Raw genomic sequence first — 20,708 nt, 5'->3', positions numbered from 1 at the left:
GATAAGTGAGTTTACTGACATCTTACTGCACATTTAATGGGGAAATTTACAGGTCAACAAATTTGTGGCGCTGGCAGTGTTACTAGAATTGTGGCGGTGTTGTACAATCGCAGTCATAAATCTGCATGTTTCTCCACGGTATGCGAGCGAAAGCTTTGGCGAGGCATATGTGGGAGCACAAGGACCCGACCTGTGATCTGAACGTCCAAACTTTTGCAGAATAAATTAGGTTAACAGGTAATTGAATTTGTGAGCGCACGTCACAAGCACTCTGCTGGTAATTATTCAAAACTTAAAATGTTGAAACATTTCATTCTATGGCACAAATCGCAAGTTTCCTTCAACGCCGAACAAGCATATGATGACCAGTGCCTTTCTATAACTTCAGATAGAACGTTGACTTGGAAACTGCGGAAAGTGGTGCGAGCGATCTATCTGAATATTCGCTGCCACTGAAACACCGCGGCGGGTGCAACAACCGCTTGCAGGTCGGGGAAGGAATGCGTATGCCGCGTGCGCTGTAATTTGGTCGCATGTTAAGAGAACCATAGATATTCAAAATTACGCCGGCGCAACTCCAGCACAGCGTCTTTCGCGTTCCGTGAGTTGGTGACGTCGAGCAGTCTTATTCAGTTTAGGTGAAGTTTGTTCGCTGCGTAATAACTAGTACCAATATTATAGGCCCAGCTTTGTCGTTTCATAAAACGGGGGATGCACAACAGTCACGCGTACGTTGCGCAGCGTGCAATGTTATATTTATGCACACGTTGATATTACAAGAAAACATGGGTATGTAAGTTAGGCTGACCTCTTATAAACCGTCATATCCTTGGCGGGCTTATCGCTTTGCTTGATTGACGTATTGGCGTCTGTGTGCGACCCCAATAACACTTGTCTAAATATTAAGCCGTATTAATTATGTTGGAAAGAGTTTGAGTTTAGGCAGGGTACAATAAAAAGGGAATATAGATTGGAATATAATTCTGTCTAATAAGTAGTCTCCTGCTTAATAAATTAAATATACTGCCATTGACACATGACAAGAAGTGCGTCACGCCTTCAATGGGGAAAACCGGTGCTTAAGTGCTAAAGAAAAAACCCGCTTATTTGAATACCACTTGCAGTGAGGAAGAATAAGGCAACGTTTTCAGGGCGATTCGGTTGAAGAATGGTTTTATGTAATCATAAATATCTTTTGTACCTATGCGAAATGTTTCAAAAACTACTTGACATTTCTTAATTGGTCGGTGCTACAGAATACTTGTCGGACGCTCACTAATATAATATTTTACGCTTTATTTGAGTTATGAGTACAAACTGAATATAAGAATTCATTTCTTGTTCCAGCATATGCTGTTTTCACAGAGACATTCAGGTGATAAGTCACTCCTCATCATATCCCAGTTGCCGTACTTAGCCACGTTTTATCATAAGTGGATTAACAACTTTTTCACTGCAAATCATAATGTTATTTGTATTTGTCGCAAGTTTTGCCTATTAAGTTATTTTTTCTTTTCACCAGCGCTTTACCAAAGGTTAGTGCGATTCACTAAATTCTTTTACCGTCGCTCACCTACAGGCCTGTGCTCCAGAAGGCGGACTTAATGCCTGTTTATCAAACTTCAATGCCGCGACTTTAGCTTGCAAGCAACTTTGCTACCTTTTTTTTAAATAATAGTTGATTCGCTATCACTTATTTTGTTATCGTTGACAGTGGGACCAAAGGTGGACCCGTTCAAGTTCCCCAGCGACTTGGAGGAAGGCATGCGGACCGTGGTCGTATGTGTGGTCATCGACGGCGATCCGCCTGTGTTCATTGGTTGGCTCAAAGACGGCCGACCTTTGGGCCCGGACTTGGGCGCGCACACAGAGATGCTCAACGCGTTCACCTCTTCCCTGACCTTCCACTCGGTTGGACCCCAGCACAGCGGCAACTACACCTGCGTCGCTCGAAATCCAGCCGCCGCTGTCAACCGGTCGGCCACGATGACCGTCAAAGGTACTGAAATGGTGGCGCGCGTTTCCTTCTTACCAAAGCACTTGGCGCAAGAGACACACAACTGTGACGGGGAAGCAGCTACCAAAGCGGTAACGGCAGGCGCATGAGCACAGAGCTTACTCTTGTCCGGCCGTCGGGTGCTAGGCTATTCTGTTAGGCTAGAAACAACCCCTGCTGCTTATTCGCTTCCGACGTAAGCAGAGATGCGCAGACTTGCTCCTGCGCTCACAGTGGTTACAATACGTGGTTGCAAACGATATATTTGCCTATACTAAACAGCAGAGGCTACGTAGGGACTGAATCAGCCTAGCAGACGATGCTCTCACACCTGTACGATATGCGCAACGCAGACCGTAGAATTTGAACACCTTTACCAGGAAGCCCTAACACCGAATATCGGGCTTCTGAGACGTATGGAAGGAGATGAACTGCATTAATATGTAACTTTATCCCCACCAGCAGCCGTAATAAAAATCTAGGAGGAAAAAGAAAATAAACATTGCCGCAAGGTAAACGCAGCCTTCCCTTGTTTTGGGAGACATGGTAAATTCGTTTACATATACAGTTTAAGAATTAAAGCGTAATAAGGGACTGTGATTTGTCGCGTGTTGCCATGAATATTTATTTAAAGGCAGAAATGCGTTAGTACCCAGCGAACCAGAAACGCTGGAAACAAATTCTGAAGTTGAAAAAAATATTTCTTGACTCCTGCATTCGGCTGTAAATTGCACAATAAGACCATCGATGCAAAAGTGCCCTGTTAAGTTTTCTATGAAGAAAGTGTCGAGGTTTATTTTAGTGTCAGAAAAGTAGCGCAGCCTGGATGTTAAAGAACCGATTTGTTGTGACCTTAGCTCTAGAGGTCAAGGTTACTTGCTTCGATTGCTACTTAGCAGATGTCCGTCACAATACAGATCGGTCCACTGCTTTGTTGAGCGTGTGAGCTGGCCACTTCCGCAAAGCGAAGGCATCGAATAAGCTCGAGCGCTCTCAAAAACCAATGTGCACAGAATTGCACACGTCTGCAACAGTGTGCACATGCGCCTGGCGGGCTATCAGACACACAGTGGCCGCCACCAGGCGTAACCTGCATACAACGAAGACGGCTGCTTCCAGGAGCGTTCTGCAAATCCTTGAGCGCGTCAGCATGAACACGACAACTAAAACATAAATTACACTATACTTCACTCAGTTGTTATAGGAATAATCACTATAATACAAGAGATTACAGAAGAAATCTCAAGATCAAATGTTAAGCTGATATGCAACGAAAATGTTTTTCTTGTTTGTTACTCTCATCCCCGGAGGAATACGTAATTTATGACGTCAAGTACGTATACGAACAAGATAACGAATGCGAAATGGAATTTCGGGACCCGTTCTGTGCAATCAAGATATTATGTCAACAATATTTCAGCGAATATGAGATGTAGTTTGTTCAGCTTCGTTGTTCGGTTCAGCCAAAAACGTACGATTATGTCTAACAAAGAGCTTAGTGTCTGAAGTAATATAACACAGTCGCACGGATAAGGCAGTTCATGATTATTCGCCTCGGGTCATAAAGATATGAGTTTTCGCTAAAGTCAACAAGGCGCACGAACTGATTCTTTCTCTCGTACAGCAATAGAACATGATGACCCTGCTTTATGACGCCTGACTTCATTTTCGCCTCACTTCACGCCTTTTTCTCGATTCTGTGAGCAGTCGCTCGCTTTTTTTTTAATTTTGCGAAACCTCTTTCAGAGTATTCTAAATTACTAAATTGATGGGCTAATATAGAGCAAAATAATATGCGGGCCTTATACGGCCAACGTATAACGGTTCCACTCGCGACCTTCTCATTAGATTCGAGAAGAGCAAGAATCGCTGTAGGACAAACAAACAAATTTCAGTTCTCATTTTGCGTATTCACGCTTAAGATAAGTTTTTTTTTGCACAGAAGTGGCAGCTTAAGTTTTTTTTTTCATCAGGCTTTGCGAAAAACAAATATCCTTCCAAAAGAAGAAGCGAGTTTAGCAGTTTAGAACGACAGAAAGCTGATCTAGTTGGTAAGGATTCATAATGCAACGAAAGAGTAACGCGTGCAGACACGGACACAAGAGAAGTGGACAACACGAACGCCGACTATCAACTGAAGGAAGCACCGAGGCGAAAAAAGAAGGAAGACACAGAACTCATCTGCGCATGCTCTGGAAAGGTAGCACCACATGCCAATTGGGTACACGTGCCGGTCTACGTGAAAGGTAACTGTTAAGGCATTTGATCTCTTCCTTATGTAATGCAAACTAATCCTCACGCACGCATTTCCGCCATTATTGGTATTGCATGCCTCGACCATAAGACGCGTATCTTCATTACTATGCCTGCACAATATCTGCGCATTCATCTAACTTAGGCATGCAGTTACAATCTTGGCAATCTTGGCAATGTAAGGAAAGATTAGAAGGCGATCCACTGGTTAACGACCTTTTATGTTCCATTAGCCTCTGATTGATACACCGCCTCGTTTGCCCTATATAGAAGTGGCCACAGCTAAAGGGAAATTTACATACCACACCCATACGACAGTCAGTAAAATTGTTCTTGATGTGCTTCACTGGAAAAATATGTGTTCTTTTTCTGCCTTTCACCCGTTCCTTTTTTCTCTGCACGGCAGCGCATATCTTAGCTAGCTTATTGGGAGCAGTGAAAACGACATAAACACCATATCTACTTGCAACTTTTTTAAGCCTGTGCGATACTGAATGAATGTAGGAATAGCCACGACTCTTTTCTTGCTCTTACTGCTTTCTGTAATCATGTCCATCCCCCCCGAAATCGACTTCTTTAGGTGCTCAGCCACAGTGGCCGCTGCTACGCTAGGATACCCTGCTTCTAATAGGTGCCGGACCTGTGCATTAGAACTTGTGCTCATTTTGTGCATGCACAATCTGGTGAGAGAAGACTTAAGGCATGACATGGGTATTCCGTTTTTTACTACTTTGGAATGCTTGGATTGAAAGTTTAACAATGGCATCGAAGATTTAGGGGAGTACTGCCAAGATCGTAACTGCACGCCTAAGTGAGATGAATGCTCGATATTGTACAGGCATAGGAATGAAGATACGCGTCTTATGGTCGAGGCATGGCATATCGATAATGGCGGAAGTGCGTGCGTGAGTCAGCCTTAGATTACCTTACATAAAGAAGAGATCAATTGCCTTAACAGTTACCTATCATGTAGACCTGCACGTGTACCCGACCGACACGTGGTGCTACCTTTCCAGAGCATGCACAGATGAGTTTTCGGTCTTCTTTCTTTTTTCACCTCAGTGCTTCCTTCAAGTGATAGTCGGCGTTCGTGTTGTCCACTTCTCTTCTCTTGTGTCCGTGTCTGTACGCCTTACCACTTCTTTGCATTGTGAGTTTAGCAGTGTTGTGTGCAATTGTAATGCATTGCATTTGTGAACTCGCGCTATCAGTTGGCACCATCCGACTAAATAACAAATATTTATTTACAAAGAGAGTCAGTTCTGCCCAGTCTGATTTCCCGACTTAATGCACGAAAGCGGCGGGCATGGCCAGCACTTTTTTTTGTTCATTTTGCAATAATTCTTCTGTCGTCCACTCTGCTGGGGTGTTTTGACTTCTCCACTTCTACCGTAGCTGGGAGAAGCAGATAAATGCAGGTAGTGAAAGAAAGAGGAGGGAACTGCAAATAAAACTACTGATTTTAAAGCAGACATAGTTTTAAACATATTTATGCTATATTCAAGAGCGCTAGTTTAGTGGCACTACAAAGCTGGCTGTTCTAAATATGACTTTTAGTGACGCATTTACCCATTCAAATTGCTTTTTTTATTTGAACACCCATTCTGTTTTATCAATAAGAATTTAGTCCTAAAGCATACAATTTTAAACTCTTCCAGGGCGGCGAAGACTCTGCCGCTTCCAAACTGCGACAAAGGTGGTCACGTCCTACAGGCGCGTTTTCATACGAAGAATCCTACTTTCGCGACCAAGCGCACCTATCAATTTATTCCTTGACATATCAAGCCCGCGGGACGCTTAACACTAACTGAAAGCCAAACTTCTTTCGCACCTGCCGCTCCGCGACAGTTCCACGCTCAATAGACATGAAATCAAAGAATGCTGAAGAAGCCATCTCTGATGACTGTTGATGCCAATGCGACAGCATTTGAGTGCTAAGATCTATTATGACACGATTCATAAGTGTGGATACGTTTGTTATGAACAGATCTGCGACGCTTAAAACAAATTCGGTGTTCCGTACATGGTCCACGGCACACGACTTAAAACCGGGGAGTACGTGTATGCGATGAAGTTTGATATATGTGCCAACTTTATAAAATGTTTATACCTCTCGTAAATGCACGATCAAGCCAAGCTATAGTCCTTGCTCTGCATATTAGGTATGAAGCCTCTTACATCGCGAATGAAGGAATTTGGTATTCCGCCACATGACCCTTCAGGACCGCTTCATGAACTAGTAGAATAATGTTACAAAAGAAAACGTACAAAAGATGTTTTTTTTTTCGTCGTCGTTGTTGTTGTTCGCAATGAGTTAAATGAGCACAACCTTAACTATGGACTTTTTGCTTATACTTTTGTTTTGGTGGTGCGGAACAATCAGAGAGAGAACGAAATATACAAATGCGGTGAACTTTGCATTGCGCGACGTGAGAACCCTGCGGCCCAGAAAGAATGACGACACATCCGTCGAAGTCTTCCAAAATGTTCTCACTACAGCCCAGGCGCCCAGACAAGTAAAGAAGGAGAGAATAATGACAACACAGGAGGCCAGGCAACGGAGAAATTCAGCTTTCCATTCAGGTCACGTAACGCGCGGCCAAGTTCCGTCCTCGGTTCCCGGTGACACGCTATCATTTTCCGGCCTTGTCGCGACGACTCTGCACCAAATACTGATTTCGACTGGCGGACGACGAGTTTCGGTGGCGTCGACATCTCGAACAACGTTGCACACGCGCTGACGCAATTATTCTTCGTGTCGAGGCCGCACAAAGGCTACCTAACGAGACCCGACGCTATGGGACAACGGAATATTTTTTTTTGTGAGTACTGTGTTCGAAAACCAAGTACACCCACCGGGGACTTTAAAGTAGTCATGACCCCCGAATCGCACAAAAAAAAAAGAAGAAGGATGTTAGGCGATATTGTTCATCTTTATTATTGTGAATCTTTATTATTGTGAAAGTAGCGCAACTGGAATCCTTGCCGTCGGTAACAAACTGAAATGGGAAATGGTCCCCTTCGTGGCTTTAACAAATTTATTTCTGGAGTTTTCTTACGTGCCAGAAGCAGGGGACTGAAGATCACACGCAAAAGTTTGGGCCCGGATATCCTGAAGCTGTGGCCTGTCCAGAGTTCGAGCCGTCTGCTGCCTGAGTACTATAGAAAATGCGCACCGGATCAAAGCATTAATCCTCTGCACTGTGAAGGTTTCACTTGAGAATTATGTTAGCTCCATCTCCAGCTCAGTGCTTGCATCGTTCTGGTGCTTGACTCACGGCGGCCGATTCGACACCCAGCCAGGGCGTTCTAGCTCCAGTGGAGACAGAAGGCAAAAACGCCCGTTTACCTAGGTTTGAAACCGTGCTTAATAATCACAAATAGTCCACATTGTTTAGAATCACTAGTCAGCGACCGCGTCTGTAGGTCAGGTTTATCTCTTGCACGTAAAAGAAGGAAAGGAAAAAATTAATAGTTTCATTGATTGCCAGTGAGCGGCCAAGGTTGAAATTTCTACGACCATGCCGGGCACCGCCCGCTTGGAAGAGCTGCTGTCGCAGTCGTTCGTGTTTCTTTCTCAATTTAATATCAACATATACGTAACAAACATGTCGCATGAGTAGCTTAAATGAGTAGTGAAGCCGTTGACGCTTGAAGGCCGTGAACACAGTCGAGGGTATCTTAAGTCTCACACGGGCGTCTTAATTAATTCTTGCGAGGCTGAGTGGCAGCACCAATTTAACGCGCACTAATTTAATCGCAAATCTCTATTACATGCATACCCCGCAGCAAAACTCGAAAACATTACTCGTGGCGCAAAACTCGAAGAACCGCTCAGCCGTGTTCAATTGGGCATTACTAATTTCGCATTCACAACTGAGAAGTGCTTAGATGTCATAGGATTTAAAAAAAAAAATTACGTGTGTTAAGCATGACACAACAAAGTTTATAACTTCTGAACAAGTTTTATGCATTCTGATGGTATTAGATACAATTCATACATTTCATGTATTGCCTCTACTTCTGCGACTCAAGCAACTTCCACGCACCATCTCTCAAAACAGTTCCGCGTAGCTCCACTGACTCCTCAGTAATCGAGTCAATGCATGGTCTAAGAGCGCACTAGTCCAGGAGTATTCAGTGGTGATCCGTTAGCTCAACGGGCGTTCGCTTGAGCGCTTGTCGAAAGTCCACGAGTGACGGCAGCGTAAATCAGCGCAACGCGTTACAGAATAATTGAGTAAGGAATCTTCATTTATCACACGGGATGCCCGTGCGCTACGGTTTGTCTTTTCCCGACTATATACATCCGTGGTACGTGGTTTAGGAGGCGAGTATATAGGAGGCGAGTGCAACGAAACAGAAATTAAAAAAAAAACATGGTCAGACGCGACGGGAATTTAGATAACGTTACTTCGGACCTGTTTCTTATTGTCGATCTTTCTCTCACTGCAATTCTAACGCCATCAAACGCTGCGCGCTCTGACGTCGGGACCATTGTTCACGATATTCCTCGGCAAGCTGGCGCTGGATTTCTAAGCGAACTCTCCGAACACCAAGCGCCCGCTAAGACGCCATAAATAAGAATTTGCCGCGGCAGTGCCGACGCTTGGCGTAGGCGTGGCTGGTGCGTAGAAGAGTTTCGTGGGCAGAAAAAAAAAAAAAAAGAGCCCCGTCAACTGAGGGACGAAAAGTAGCATCTTCGACGCCCACAATCCCGTCAGTCCTCGACGACTTTCTTTTTCTTTTTTGTTTCCGCCTCTCTTTTTTTTTTTTTTCGTGCTTTTTGATAGCGTATCTCGCTCGCTGGAACGCTTCGTTGCTTATATTTTTGGGCGGCCTGCACGTGCGATGCTGTTTCCGCTCGCCAGTTTTGGCTGGAAATTGTAGCCGATCTCGACGCGCAGAATGGGGCCGCCTGTAATTTATCCTAATCATATTGTCGGCTGCAGGCAATTTATAACTCGCCGCGGATTTTCGGATAGCGCTGCGGCCGAAACTGCCTCAATTTTAAATCATCGAATAAAGCCGGAAAACGGCAGCAAAAAAAAAAAAAATTAAATAAGCTAAAATCACTCTTGGGAACTTTGAACGCTGCGTCCAGTAATTCTAGACGTTAAAAAGTGGAAAGAAAGAAAAAAAAAAGAAAGCAGTGGTGCAGTGAGAAGTGATGCGCTTGGGTTGCTTTGCGACAAACTTTTGCGATCGCTGCTGGGCAGGCGAGCCCACCGTGCTCGTAGTCGTGGCTTCCGGTAGTTATGCGGTGCTTTAGTGGTGTCAGTAGCCACTTATTCTGTTCAACAACTGAAGAAAGTGTCATTTCTTCAGCCCTTAAGCATCCTTATACGCGAAAAGCGCCTGTAGCTTTTGCATTTGCAGCCTGCGAATTTTTCAGCGCTGTAGCACAAGTGTAGGCGGTGTTGAAAACCGGAAATTATGCTTTAGAACGAACACAGTGTTAAACAGTTTAATAATTGAGGTTTCATCTATAAAACAGGTAAAAGTCGCTTAAGAACACTATTTAAAGTAATGTTCCTTTAGAAAAGAAAAAAAAAGGAATTGACTCGCCATCCCAGCCCCGGGAAAGTGGTTGTCTAGCGAAGCTGTTGCAAAAACACCGCTAGAACTGCTGAGTGGGGTATGCAAAGAAGCAAGACATGTTCTTGGGCTAGTCGCTTCATAGATTCAGTAAAATTTTTAAACTGCGCGAAGAAGATAAGGCGGGAACAGAAGCCCAGATGCACACATTGTGCTTTGTGTCTGCGTCTGTATTTCTCTTCACGTCTTGTCTTCTTCGGGCAGTTGGAAAATTTTGCTGAAGGTATGCAATGCTTTATTGGTAGTTGTGATGCTTGTTTAGAACTTGATATTTATTGAAACATACGTTCTTCTGTTTGTTGTGTCGGTGATTTCAATGTGCGCTTCACTTTGCCGAGCGCTTGTAGCCTCTGCGTTACGAGCGGGATGAGCCATTGCATTTTTGCTTGCTTAGCCATTGCCGATGATGTGTTGCATGAGCCATTGCTGAGGATCATAATTTTTGTTCACGGACGGACCCGAAGAATGGCAACCACCGAGAGGCAAACAGCTTCGCTGTAATAAACTCCGTCGTGCTTTTCTGGCACCAGCAAAGCACCGGTTGAGTTGGAACTAGCAAAACACTTGCTTTAGAAATTTGAGCAGTGACAAGGAGTCCGTGAGGTTGCTTATTAGCGAACAATTTTCTAAATAGCTCATTAATAAAAGTACCATTGCTCAAAGTAAAAAAAAAATGCTGAGAAACATCAATTGTCATGCAGTACCCCAAATATAGTTGTCTTTTTTTGGAATGTAGGAATAATAATGTGACCGAAATATCACTTTGTTACAAGAGCTCTTCAATTAGCCCGACACTCGAAATAGGTATTCTACAAGCACTCCGTTAAGCAGCTTCTTCTAATGCTGTCCTAGTGCTTAGTCCTCAGATACAACCATTTTATTTATATTTATCAGTATTTCTCATAATTCTCGCTGCAGTTTGTCAAGGTACTTTGTTTTTCAATGTGTCCAGTTCCTCCCTACTGGCGCAAGCAACCCACTGACAAGGCTGGTATCCTGGGAGAGAGCGTCATCATCGACTGCCAAGCTGACGGGGTGCCCCATCCTCAGATCAGGTGGAAGAAGATGATTCGTAAGTTAACACTTCGGTGCCGATCTCATGTAACGTGCGGCGGAAATTTCCGGCAAGAGTCTCCTGCTTCAACTCACCGCTTCCATATGGCCGCCGAAATCGCCGTAAATGTGATCATTGGGGGAAGCAACGTACAGGAAAAATGGGATGTACAAGCGGTCGTTGTGGTAACCCAATGTCGATTTATATATATGTATATATATATATATATATATATATATATATATATATATATATATATATATATATATATATATATATATATTAAAGCCTCGAGACTAGCAAGAAAGCAGCCTGCAATAGTTCTTCCCAAAAGTCCGATTGCTTCTTCTTTTTTTTTTTAGCAGATAAGTTTTTGTGGCAGCTGCTCGCTACTAGAGTAAAGAGAACAGCTAGTTCACAGAACGACTAAAACAATGACGTGTTCGACAGTTTGACGACAAAGCGTAGGTCTACATTGCGATGCTGACAAATCAATCCATCACATTTTATTCGGAAGCACGTTTCCATTAAATATCATGCGTTTTATTATACAGTAAAATGGGGAGTCGGGCCATCAACCTGTGTAAGCTGTTGCAGTAAACCACACCGCTCCCTTTTATTCCCAACCTCGGATCTAACGGCGCTAATCCATTCAGTACTCGTTTCTGTATTAAATTTCTTGTTGCAATACCACAATCCATCCATGTCGGCTATGAGGTGCAGGGTTGTTTATAGGCTGGATCAGCTAACTCCTCGCGCACCTGGAGCCAGCCAACTGTGAAGTATACTACATGAACCAGAACATGCTTGTACTGTACGTGATAGGGAATCTTGGGCGGTGTGTACCACATGTGCTCTAATAATCTGCTCCACGCTCTTCATTTTAGCAGGAGCGCTGTTGTTGTCAAACATCCGCCTTATTTAATTACGACACCAATTGATCGATGCCGAAGGTGCGTCACATCTCAATACTACTGCTTTACATGACTGAAATTTCGAAGAACTTACAAGTTCAGTCCTGCTTCGAGCAGACAAACAGTGCGATATTCCATCTTCCCTTGACTCAAATGCCGTGCACTGATGATATCGGATTGTTGCGATCGAGTCTAAAGGAATTTAAATTGGGCTGCAGCTAGCCGACCACGAAGTGTTTGTTTTCGTGTTAGCTTTCACTCTTTCTGTGGGCCCATCGCCGCAGCACTCAACTGTCACCTTCAGCATCGACAGCGGCGCTCGATTTCGCAAAAGCGTAGAAGGGAGAGAGAATCGATATTATTGTCTGCAGCGCATGCGCACTTCGTATCAAGACATTTGGGCGACAGAGAGAGAGAGAGAGAGAAAAAGAAAGAGAGGACGACGTCCGAAAATGAGAATGGTGCGTGCTTTCCAGCGTCCCCTAATGCGACGCATCATGCATCTCAACTGCATTGGCACGCGAACGTCGTGACACACGTATAGACACGACACAAGGCAGAAATTCTTGGTCTTTGTATTTTTCGTTTCTTTTCACCGCTATTCGAGGGGATAACAAAAAAAGTGCTAAAAAGGATTTATGAAATGCTGACGATGGAAGGAAGAGCCAGCTCAGTGACGTAATAAAAAGAAAAGAGCATCGCCCTGGAAGTAAGCGGAAAGAAGCGGTACGCTATGTAGATGAGAACTACAGCCGACATCAACTTTAGGAACAGCGCTAATGCTGGGTGCGGGTTCGCGGTACTGTGATGAGACCACCGGTGCAGTCTGCTAGGCCATTCCGGTCACGTTTTACGAGGCGAATCACGTTCTCAGGTTTCATGCGCAATTTTCGTCGCGCGCGCATTTGCCTCCGCGAATAAACAAGGACGCGTGGCAGACGTCTTTTTTCTTAGACACGAAACGCCGAGTAAGCAAACTGAAACGGAAAACGAACTAAAGGATCATATCCCTTAAATGCCTAAAGCGGTGATTCCTGGAATCTGTACCACCCCGAAGGCACGCGAAATACGAGAACAAAGCCCCCCCCCCAATATCAGGAAGAAAACTATGGAACGGTAAAGGGGAAGCAAGAGCTTGACAGGCGTTGCCTAGCGAGAGGAGCCGAGCGCAGATCCATACGTCTATATGGCAGCTTGGAACCGTTCCAGCAGGCCCCGCTGCCTTCCACAGGCTCCCGCTCGTTGACAGCGGAGCAAAGGCAGCGGTGACACAAGAGGGGAAACTGAGAAGATGCAGGCACAGATATCTCTGGGCGCAGCCGATGCGATGGCACGCATCGTCGGTCCGAGCAATGGCAGGGGGACGCTCACACACGCCTCCGTCACGCAACCGTCGGCGCGGTCGCCTTACAGCTGTTGCGCGCAGCGCGCGAACCATCTCACTTCTGTTTACAGCGCGTTCTGCACCTCTCTCTCAAGAGAGCGCTTTCGCTATAGCGTTCCAAGACGCGCAGGCATGCACGTACAAACGCAAGCAACAAGGGCCCGCGCGCGTGAACACGTACGAGACAAACAACGCAAAGAGCAAGACAGACGACCGCTCGCGCTGTTTACGTCGATATCGAATCAGTGCTGTGGTTCTGCCTTCGGCGGCAACTTTCTTCTGCACTTTCTTCCTTTCTTTTCTCGCCTTCACCCTCGCCGCTGTCCCGCTCCACGCGAACGCGCTAAGAGCAGCAGTGACGAGATAGAGAGAGAAACGAAAAAGAGAGAGAGGGATAAAGAAACGGGCCTGTTTTCTGTCTGCGTCGGCGCAAAAGCGCGATCCCAGCAGCCGAGACCCACGTTGCTTTCCCGCGTCTGGCACGCTTTGCGTTCAAACGAAATCGCCAACAGTTTTTCGCGTTGCTCCGGAAGCGACCCGATCTTCTCCTACCCATCTCCGGTGAGAAAGCGTCGAGCTTGCGAAAGCCCCAGAACGCGGGCTCGAGGCGGCAGAGGTGTTCCGCCGGCCGAGAGAGCGTGACACACACACACACACACTATATATATATATATATATATATATATATATATATATATATATATGCGCATATTCTCCCGGCCCCCTCAATTCTCTCGCGCATTAACTATGGTAACGCAGTTCGCGCCCGACCGGTATTTGCATAGAAATGGAATTTTTGTTGCGATCCGCGCGCGCGCATCCGTCCCGCGTACACGCACAGACAAGCACACACGGTGGTGCGGCTCTCTCGCGAAGGGGATTAGAATTGAAGACCAAGGAGGTGGCTCACGGGGCGCTGCGGGGCTATACACCGCCGACATTTTCATGAGCTTACGCGTGTGGCCGGGCGCCGCTGTTTTCGCAACAACGAGCCGGCGCGGTGTTGCTCGCACTGCGTCGCGCTTTGTATACATACTCGGTATCAACGAGAGTGGCGACATCGTGCACTCATTGCGGGTTCGAAAGCAGCGCCATCTAACAGGCAGTTCCGCGCGCAACGCGGAGTTACTTTGGGCGTGAAATGGGTTGTTTTACGGCAGCGTATGCGGGCGCTGTATCGAATGGCGCTGCGTGATTACTCATTACACCGTGTATTTCAGTGTAAAGCATTGCGCGCACACGCGAACAAGCCGCTATTTTTTTTTTTTGCCTCACTCACAGCGGGTCCGCTCGTCGAGTCGCAGACCATCATCAGCAATCCGTACATCCAGATCCTCGAAAATGGCTCGCTGGTACTGCGCGAGATCGGACTCAAGGACGCCGGCGAGTACATGTGCCAGGCGACGAACAACGTCAAGCCGAGCCTTAGCGAAGTTATCAAGCTGCGCGTTCACGGTGAGTTTGCATCACAAATAAGTGAATAAAAAATAAAATAAGACGAAACCCCAATTTCCCTGTCTGAGCAAGCGTTGTGGTTTATTTCGAAACAGGTGTGTGCATATTTCATGAGATGCGTGTTAACGCACCGATGAACATAACATCGTCTAGCTCCTATCGATGTGGCGTGAAATGTGAATACGACAGTATAATACGTGATACTGAGGTCATTTGCGATGTTGCAACGCCTTCCACACTACAGAAACCTTACATTGCATGAAATATCTGCTGATAGAAACGCAGAAGGGCTTTTTTCATTGTGGAGTCCGCAGTGAAATTTGAGAACCCACGCTAAAGCTTATGCGAAGAAACAAAATTTGGTGTTCTAGGCTTTATATGATAAGAGTGCAAGGGACACTATTTTACCATTAACCCTGCACTGATTGTTGATTGTATATATTCTTATAGGGGTACTTTAATCTGAATAAAGGGACTCATTGTCGCTTTCACGAATCATCAAAAAATGGCATATGTTAATGGAAAGCAACTGGCGTAAAGTGAAAATTAGCATTCATCACACTATCCGCAAAACCATTGCTGTCCATTCACTTTCTCGTTTTTTTTTCGGTGTTTCTTTTCATAGCCAATCCCCGTACAACATAGTGGTACATGTATTGATGCACTACACCTTTCTATAAAACAATTTCACTCAGACGTGAGCTTGCCCTCGCGAACATGTCTATTTTTCTCTTTCCTTCCTTTTTCTGTGCTTCCTTGCCTTGAGAACGTTTACGAAACAATCTCAGATTTCACATTAGTGTGCGCCAGCAAACAGATCAATAAAATATAAGTAAATAAACGTTCGAACAAGGCATGAATACGAAAAGGCTTTATTTTTATTGCAATAATTATTGCTTCACTATAACCCTTTCATCCTAAAAGTGGAGCAATTGTTAACTAATTAATAAGGCCCGTAGAGCACTTGGCGCCTAGTAAGCTCACTACAGAATAAGGAAACATGGAAGCAGCGAGCACCCATGGAAGTGGCATAGCTCATTGCAGTTGTTCTTGTTGACAATTACAAGCGCTTATGAAATAACTATATTCGGTCCTGTTCGCGCAGCCCTAACAAAGCTCTCTGCAAACACTCTTCTTTACATGCCACGCTGTGGACCAGTACCGGCCTTCTTCAAGTCCCAGTTCAGCTCCCAGAACGTACAGAAAGGAGAAGACGTGAGAATTCGCTGCGAGGCATTCGGTGAAAAGCCCATCAATATCACTTGGACCAAGGATCGTCAAGTGCTCAACTTCCAAGCCGAAGCTAGGTAATGTCGAAAGATGTCGTTGTGTAAGCGGAGCTGGTATTCTCTGCGTTCGCAGACTGCAGCTCCGTAACTGCAGTATATATGAAATTTGAGCGAGTTGGTTTGGTTCATTTTCGCAACAGCGAGAGAAAACCGGGGCATTCAGTGAGGCGGGATCAAAACAGTGCTGACTATCAGTTGACATTTTTAATAAAGAGAACACACTAAAAAGGTTGACTTCACGTTGGTCATGTGTGCCTTCACGAACGAAAAGAAAAGCTGAGGAATAATACAATGCCGCAGTTAGCAGTTCATAACCGGAAATGTGGATGTGTGCCTTTCGTAAAAAACACTTATCTTGTGAAGGCATCAGTATCAGCCCACAGGGGAAATGAAAGGAGAGTGATGATGATTATTACAATGATGACAATAGCTGCGGCTTATCTTATGGAAAAAAATCGCAGTTTCGCCCGAAAGGTAAAGCACCGATTGCGATAGCAAATTATTAGACAGCTATACGAAATAAGGATAGTAGCTTTATCGGCCGTATAAACTTGTAAACATTCGCTTACTATCAAGCATGATGTCAAGTGTGCGCTCTCAAGCACGAACACATTTCACTCGACAACCGCGGACATTTGCTGTCAAAACGCTGACTGAGAGCAACAGCGAACGAATCGACCTTCTTTTGCCTCCCACTTCAACGCGAACTGAGTGGCGGGAACACAGCACACACGAAGCTATCGGCCCTCTGCACGCCAAGGTCCTGTTGACATCTCAGATTGCTTTCAAGGTATAGGGCCCGCGCGGCTGCGCTCTGTCGTGCCTGACGCTGCCACCGCCAAAGTACAACGCTCCCCCCCCCCCCCCCTCTTCTCCAGTGCTTTGCGCGCAAAGGGAAACCGATCGCTTCCTCCCCGCCTTCCTTCCTTGAGCATGCAAGATCGAGGCACCATTCTCTGTTCACCCTGGCACGCTTTCACTCGCACCCACAGTATATGGTGCGCGGCCACAATGTTATCACACTTGGGACTTTATACGGAACACCATGGTGACACCGGAGGGAATGCGCCTTGAGTGTCCACATAATTGCTATCGCAATGAAAGAAGCAGCAGCTTGCCTAAAGCCAACCAAGTATCGCTCTCACCAAGAAAAAAGAACAATTTTATATGTCTCTTGATATTCAGGCTGTAGCGGCTTGTGAACCTATGGTACGTTTTTGTTGTTATTGTTTAGCATGTGCGGCTATCTCCACAAACTTGAAATCAGATTTGACACTTGTTGCAGATCGAGAACGCAGAATCAGAGGTTCGAGCAGAAAAAAATTATTGAGATAGTCACGGTGACATTGTCCCGAACAGACTGCCCGTGGGAAGCGCACCCATCGAGGGGAAAAAGACATATTATGTCGCCGCTCTCAGATTACATTGCGTTACGAGAGAGGCGTCCCGAGGAAACGTGACTACACACGTGACTGCGTGGACTTGCCTGCGGCTGCAAGAGAACATGGGTCCTATAACGTAAAACTATTCTAATCTGTTTTTATTTCAATCTCCTGACATCAAATTTACGTAACCAACGACGCAAGCATCAGGCGGTGACGCGCAACGTTGTCTAAACAGCCTAATCAAACGTTCTCCTCGTTTATAGAAGGTCACTTTTGTTTCCCTTCAAAGCGAATAACATTGCCTACATTGAGCAGTTTTTCTTATCTAAGTGGCTGACAAGAAGCGAGGAGCGTGCTCAAGTGGAGAGGGTTTTGATGGGGCTGAGCCAACGCAGAGAACATAGATAACCGGATGAGGAGGGTGGCTCCGGTGTCTGCGATTGGTCCGCTCCCCCCCTTACTTAGCATGCGGTGGCTGGTCGAAAATCGCGGTGGCGTGCAGCGGAAGGTTAGGAATGCCGCTACAATGGTTACTCAGCAGAAACGAGTTGGCAGATCGATGTCGTATACATGCCGAAAGGGCTCGACAAAGTTACACTGCCACACAGTAAGTTTTCTTATACACAAATAAATCCATGCTATCCGACAGGTGCGAGTAGCCAGCGCCTGAGCATTCGGCGAGCAGCCATCTTCTATTCTTTTCGGAACAGGGCAATCTCCGGCTATTCCGAAAAAATTTAGTTTTTTTCTGCATATTAATGTATCTTTAACACGTACACGTCATTTTGACGCGGTGAGTTTTCGCGGTTTTATGACGCCGTGTGACAGACACGCGAAGTGGGCGCAGACCAATAGCTGAGGGCCTACGGCAGAATGGCGTCGAATTAGAAGTAATTATTATTTTTTGTTCGGTCCAGTCATCCATATCCAGTGTGTGCACGTAATATCAGATGGGGAGCTATCGCGGTTTCGTGACGTCCCGTCAACAGACAGGCTAAGTGCGGTGACCCGAAATTTTTTTGACCAATCGTAGAGGGCTGATTGCACACTTCGAGAAGAAAAGTTTGGAATAGCTTTACGTTATAGCGCCCTATATCTCACAACCGCGCTCCGACGCATACATTGAGAGGCCGTGGGGTCCTATCACTTCACCACGACGGTGGTAAAGACGTGCGGATTTTCGTTTTGTCCAGGGCGCAAACACGCGAGAGATGCACTAAACGCCTGCACAATGCGGTTTTGTCGTAGACTATATGTGCGACTGTCACGTTCCCAACAATAATTCCTCTTTCATAAAATTTCAGTTGGTACTCAGAGTTGTCCTGTGTCGCTTCTTTGTACGTCCTGCTTTTTCGCGTTATTCCAAAGATGAATAATTTTGGAACGGCGTACTAAACGACGTTCTAAGTGTTCATTCATCGATGTGGTTGTCCCAACATTAGGGATAATTATGAGTGATGTTAGGGACCCGAATGAAAGCGTGAAAACATCAGAGCTTCGTATTTTGACCTCTATATACAAAGGGCGCTTGGTGACCAGCAGAGAGCTCATAACTGTATCCCTCGATCGGTTGCTGCAGTCCTTTAAGTAATGTGGGATTCATGGGCAGCGCATGAATTTCTTCACGTGTGCCACCTGCCACTCCGGAGGGCCTTAGTTAGCACTCTAACCGGCGCTTGTTTGCACCAGGTATGGTAGCAGCCAATCGTGCAAGACCGCAGGTAGCACCCTAAAGTGGGGGGAAGAGGCAATGAAAGATTTGCTTAAAAAATAAATAGAAATAAACAGCACGTCCAGGAACAGTGAAGAAAGCAAATGATTTCACGCCACAAAGTCTGGGAGGGCAGTTACGGAACCGGAGGAGGGAGAGGTCGTTGGGTGGGGTTGTGCTACTTGCTTGACGGGTATTGCAATGACTTAAAACTGTTTTTTGGAGTCGCTTCTTTTATCGTAGCTTCGTAGTCTGCGACTACCTTCGCTCTCACACCATCAGCTGCTGTGGCCACATGCTGAAGGTCACAAAATATGTTCAGAAATGCTGCAAGAGAATTTCCGTCGTAAGGCTAATTTTTTATCAGAACGAAAAATTATTTCGCCGTCGTAGCGGCGCTTGCATTTTCATAATAGCAAGACAGCGGGAGCTATTGAAGAAATAAAACGAAGGACACCGACCAACAGTGAAGTGCTAAAAAATGAATAAAACTAAAGGACGTTTCGGCTTCGCTACGGAAGCCTTGTTCACAATGGGATGACGGAAGGTTCATGGAAGCTTATCTATGCTTTAGAACGTGACGTAAGCGACGCGTGTATGACGGGGGGAGGGTTCCCTCATTTCGATGTGTTTTATTTCTTCAATGCTTCATCCCGACCAGACGGGCTTCCGTCGAACCCTCGATTTCACAGCGGGAGCTACAATGTATTCGAAGATGAAAAGTTGACAGTCACTTTAGTATGCGCTGAAGAGGATGAATATGAAAGCCTGCGCGCTCACGCGACATTCATTAAATTACTTGATATTCCCATTCGAATGCGTTACTACCTATCACTTGTTTTCTCCTACTCAAGGTTGTGGGTTCGAGTGCCTTAATTAACTCATGCTTAATCAAGCGTACCTTAATTAACTTCCCCTTAATTAACAGCAAAGGTCGTGGGTTCGACTCCCACCAAACGTCGTGGGTTCGAGCGCTTTAATTACCTCTGTTATAATTAACATTGCCTTAGTGAACTTCGTCTTAATTAACCACAAAGGTCGTTGGTTCGACTCCTACCAGTGCTGAAGTACTATTGCGCAACAGAAAAGACACGGACTTAAGAGAAGAACACACACCAATCGCAAACTTTTAATTAAATTTATTGTGCCATTGAATCGGTTTATATATCTGAAGCAGTATAGACTGCGCATGCGCTTACACGAAAAAAAAAACGAACTGCGCATTCGTGTAACACCCGGAATGCTGCTCTCATTAAGTCCTACCATTGGCGTTGGGCCCGACCGTCAATGGTGGCACCACACATTTTTGTGCCATTGAATTTTGGTCCCACCACTGGACGTGTGTTCGACTCCCACATAAGGTGGCGGGTTCTAGTCCCACCGATGGTCGGCGGTTTGACTCCCATCAAAGGTCGTCGGTGGCACCATCAATTTTGGTGCCATTGAATTTTGGTGGCGTAACGCTGGACGGGTATTTTTTCGATAACGCCGGACAATGGGTTTTCGACCCATGCGGCACTCCTTTCGCCTTAAGAGCTATTTTCACCATGACTTATTCATTGTCTCCTACGGCAAGACACCATACGGTAATGTTGGAATTTTCGTTACCACCACAAAACTGCCGGCCCTGCAATCTGGTTTTGTTGACAGGGTGTGTTCGTTTTGTTTT

General features: G+C 45.6%; 1 protein-coding gene across 3 annotated transcripts in view; it reads left to right on the top strand.

The window, feature by feature from the left end:
* The window catches only part of LOC126536440 (cell adhesion molecule Dscam1-like), a 549,544-nt gene that overhangs the window by 393,163 nt on the left and 135,673 nt on the right, over positions 1–20,708 (top strand). For all 3 annotated transcript variants that reach the window (XM_050183398.2, XM_050183399.2, XM_055074012.2), the window contains exons 9-12: positions 1,715–1,999; positions 10,800–10,919; positions 14,481–14,654; positions 15,814–15,961. In XM_050183398.2, the coding sequence (XP_050039355.1) occupies positions 1,715–1,999; positions 10,800–10,919; positions 14,481–14,654; positions 15,814–15,961 (727 nt within the window). The remainder of the gene's footprint in view (positions 1–1,714; positions 2,000–10,799; positions 10,920–14,480; positions 14,655–15,813; positions 15,962–20,708) is intronic.

Source organism: Dermacentor andersoni, chromosome 4 (genome assembly GCF_023375885.2).
Source record: "Dermacentor andersoni chromosome 4, qqDerAnde1_hic_scaffold, whole genome shotgun sequence".
In the NCBI taxonomy this organism is placed as follows: domain Eukaryota; kingdom Metazoa; phylum Arthropoda; class Arachnida; order Ixodida; family Ixodidae; genus Dermacentor; species Dermacentor andersoni.
This window is presented reverse-complemented; position numbering and strand designations above follow the sequence as displayed.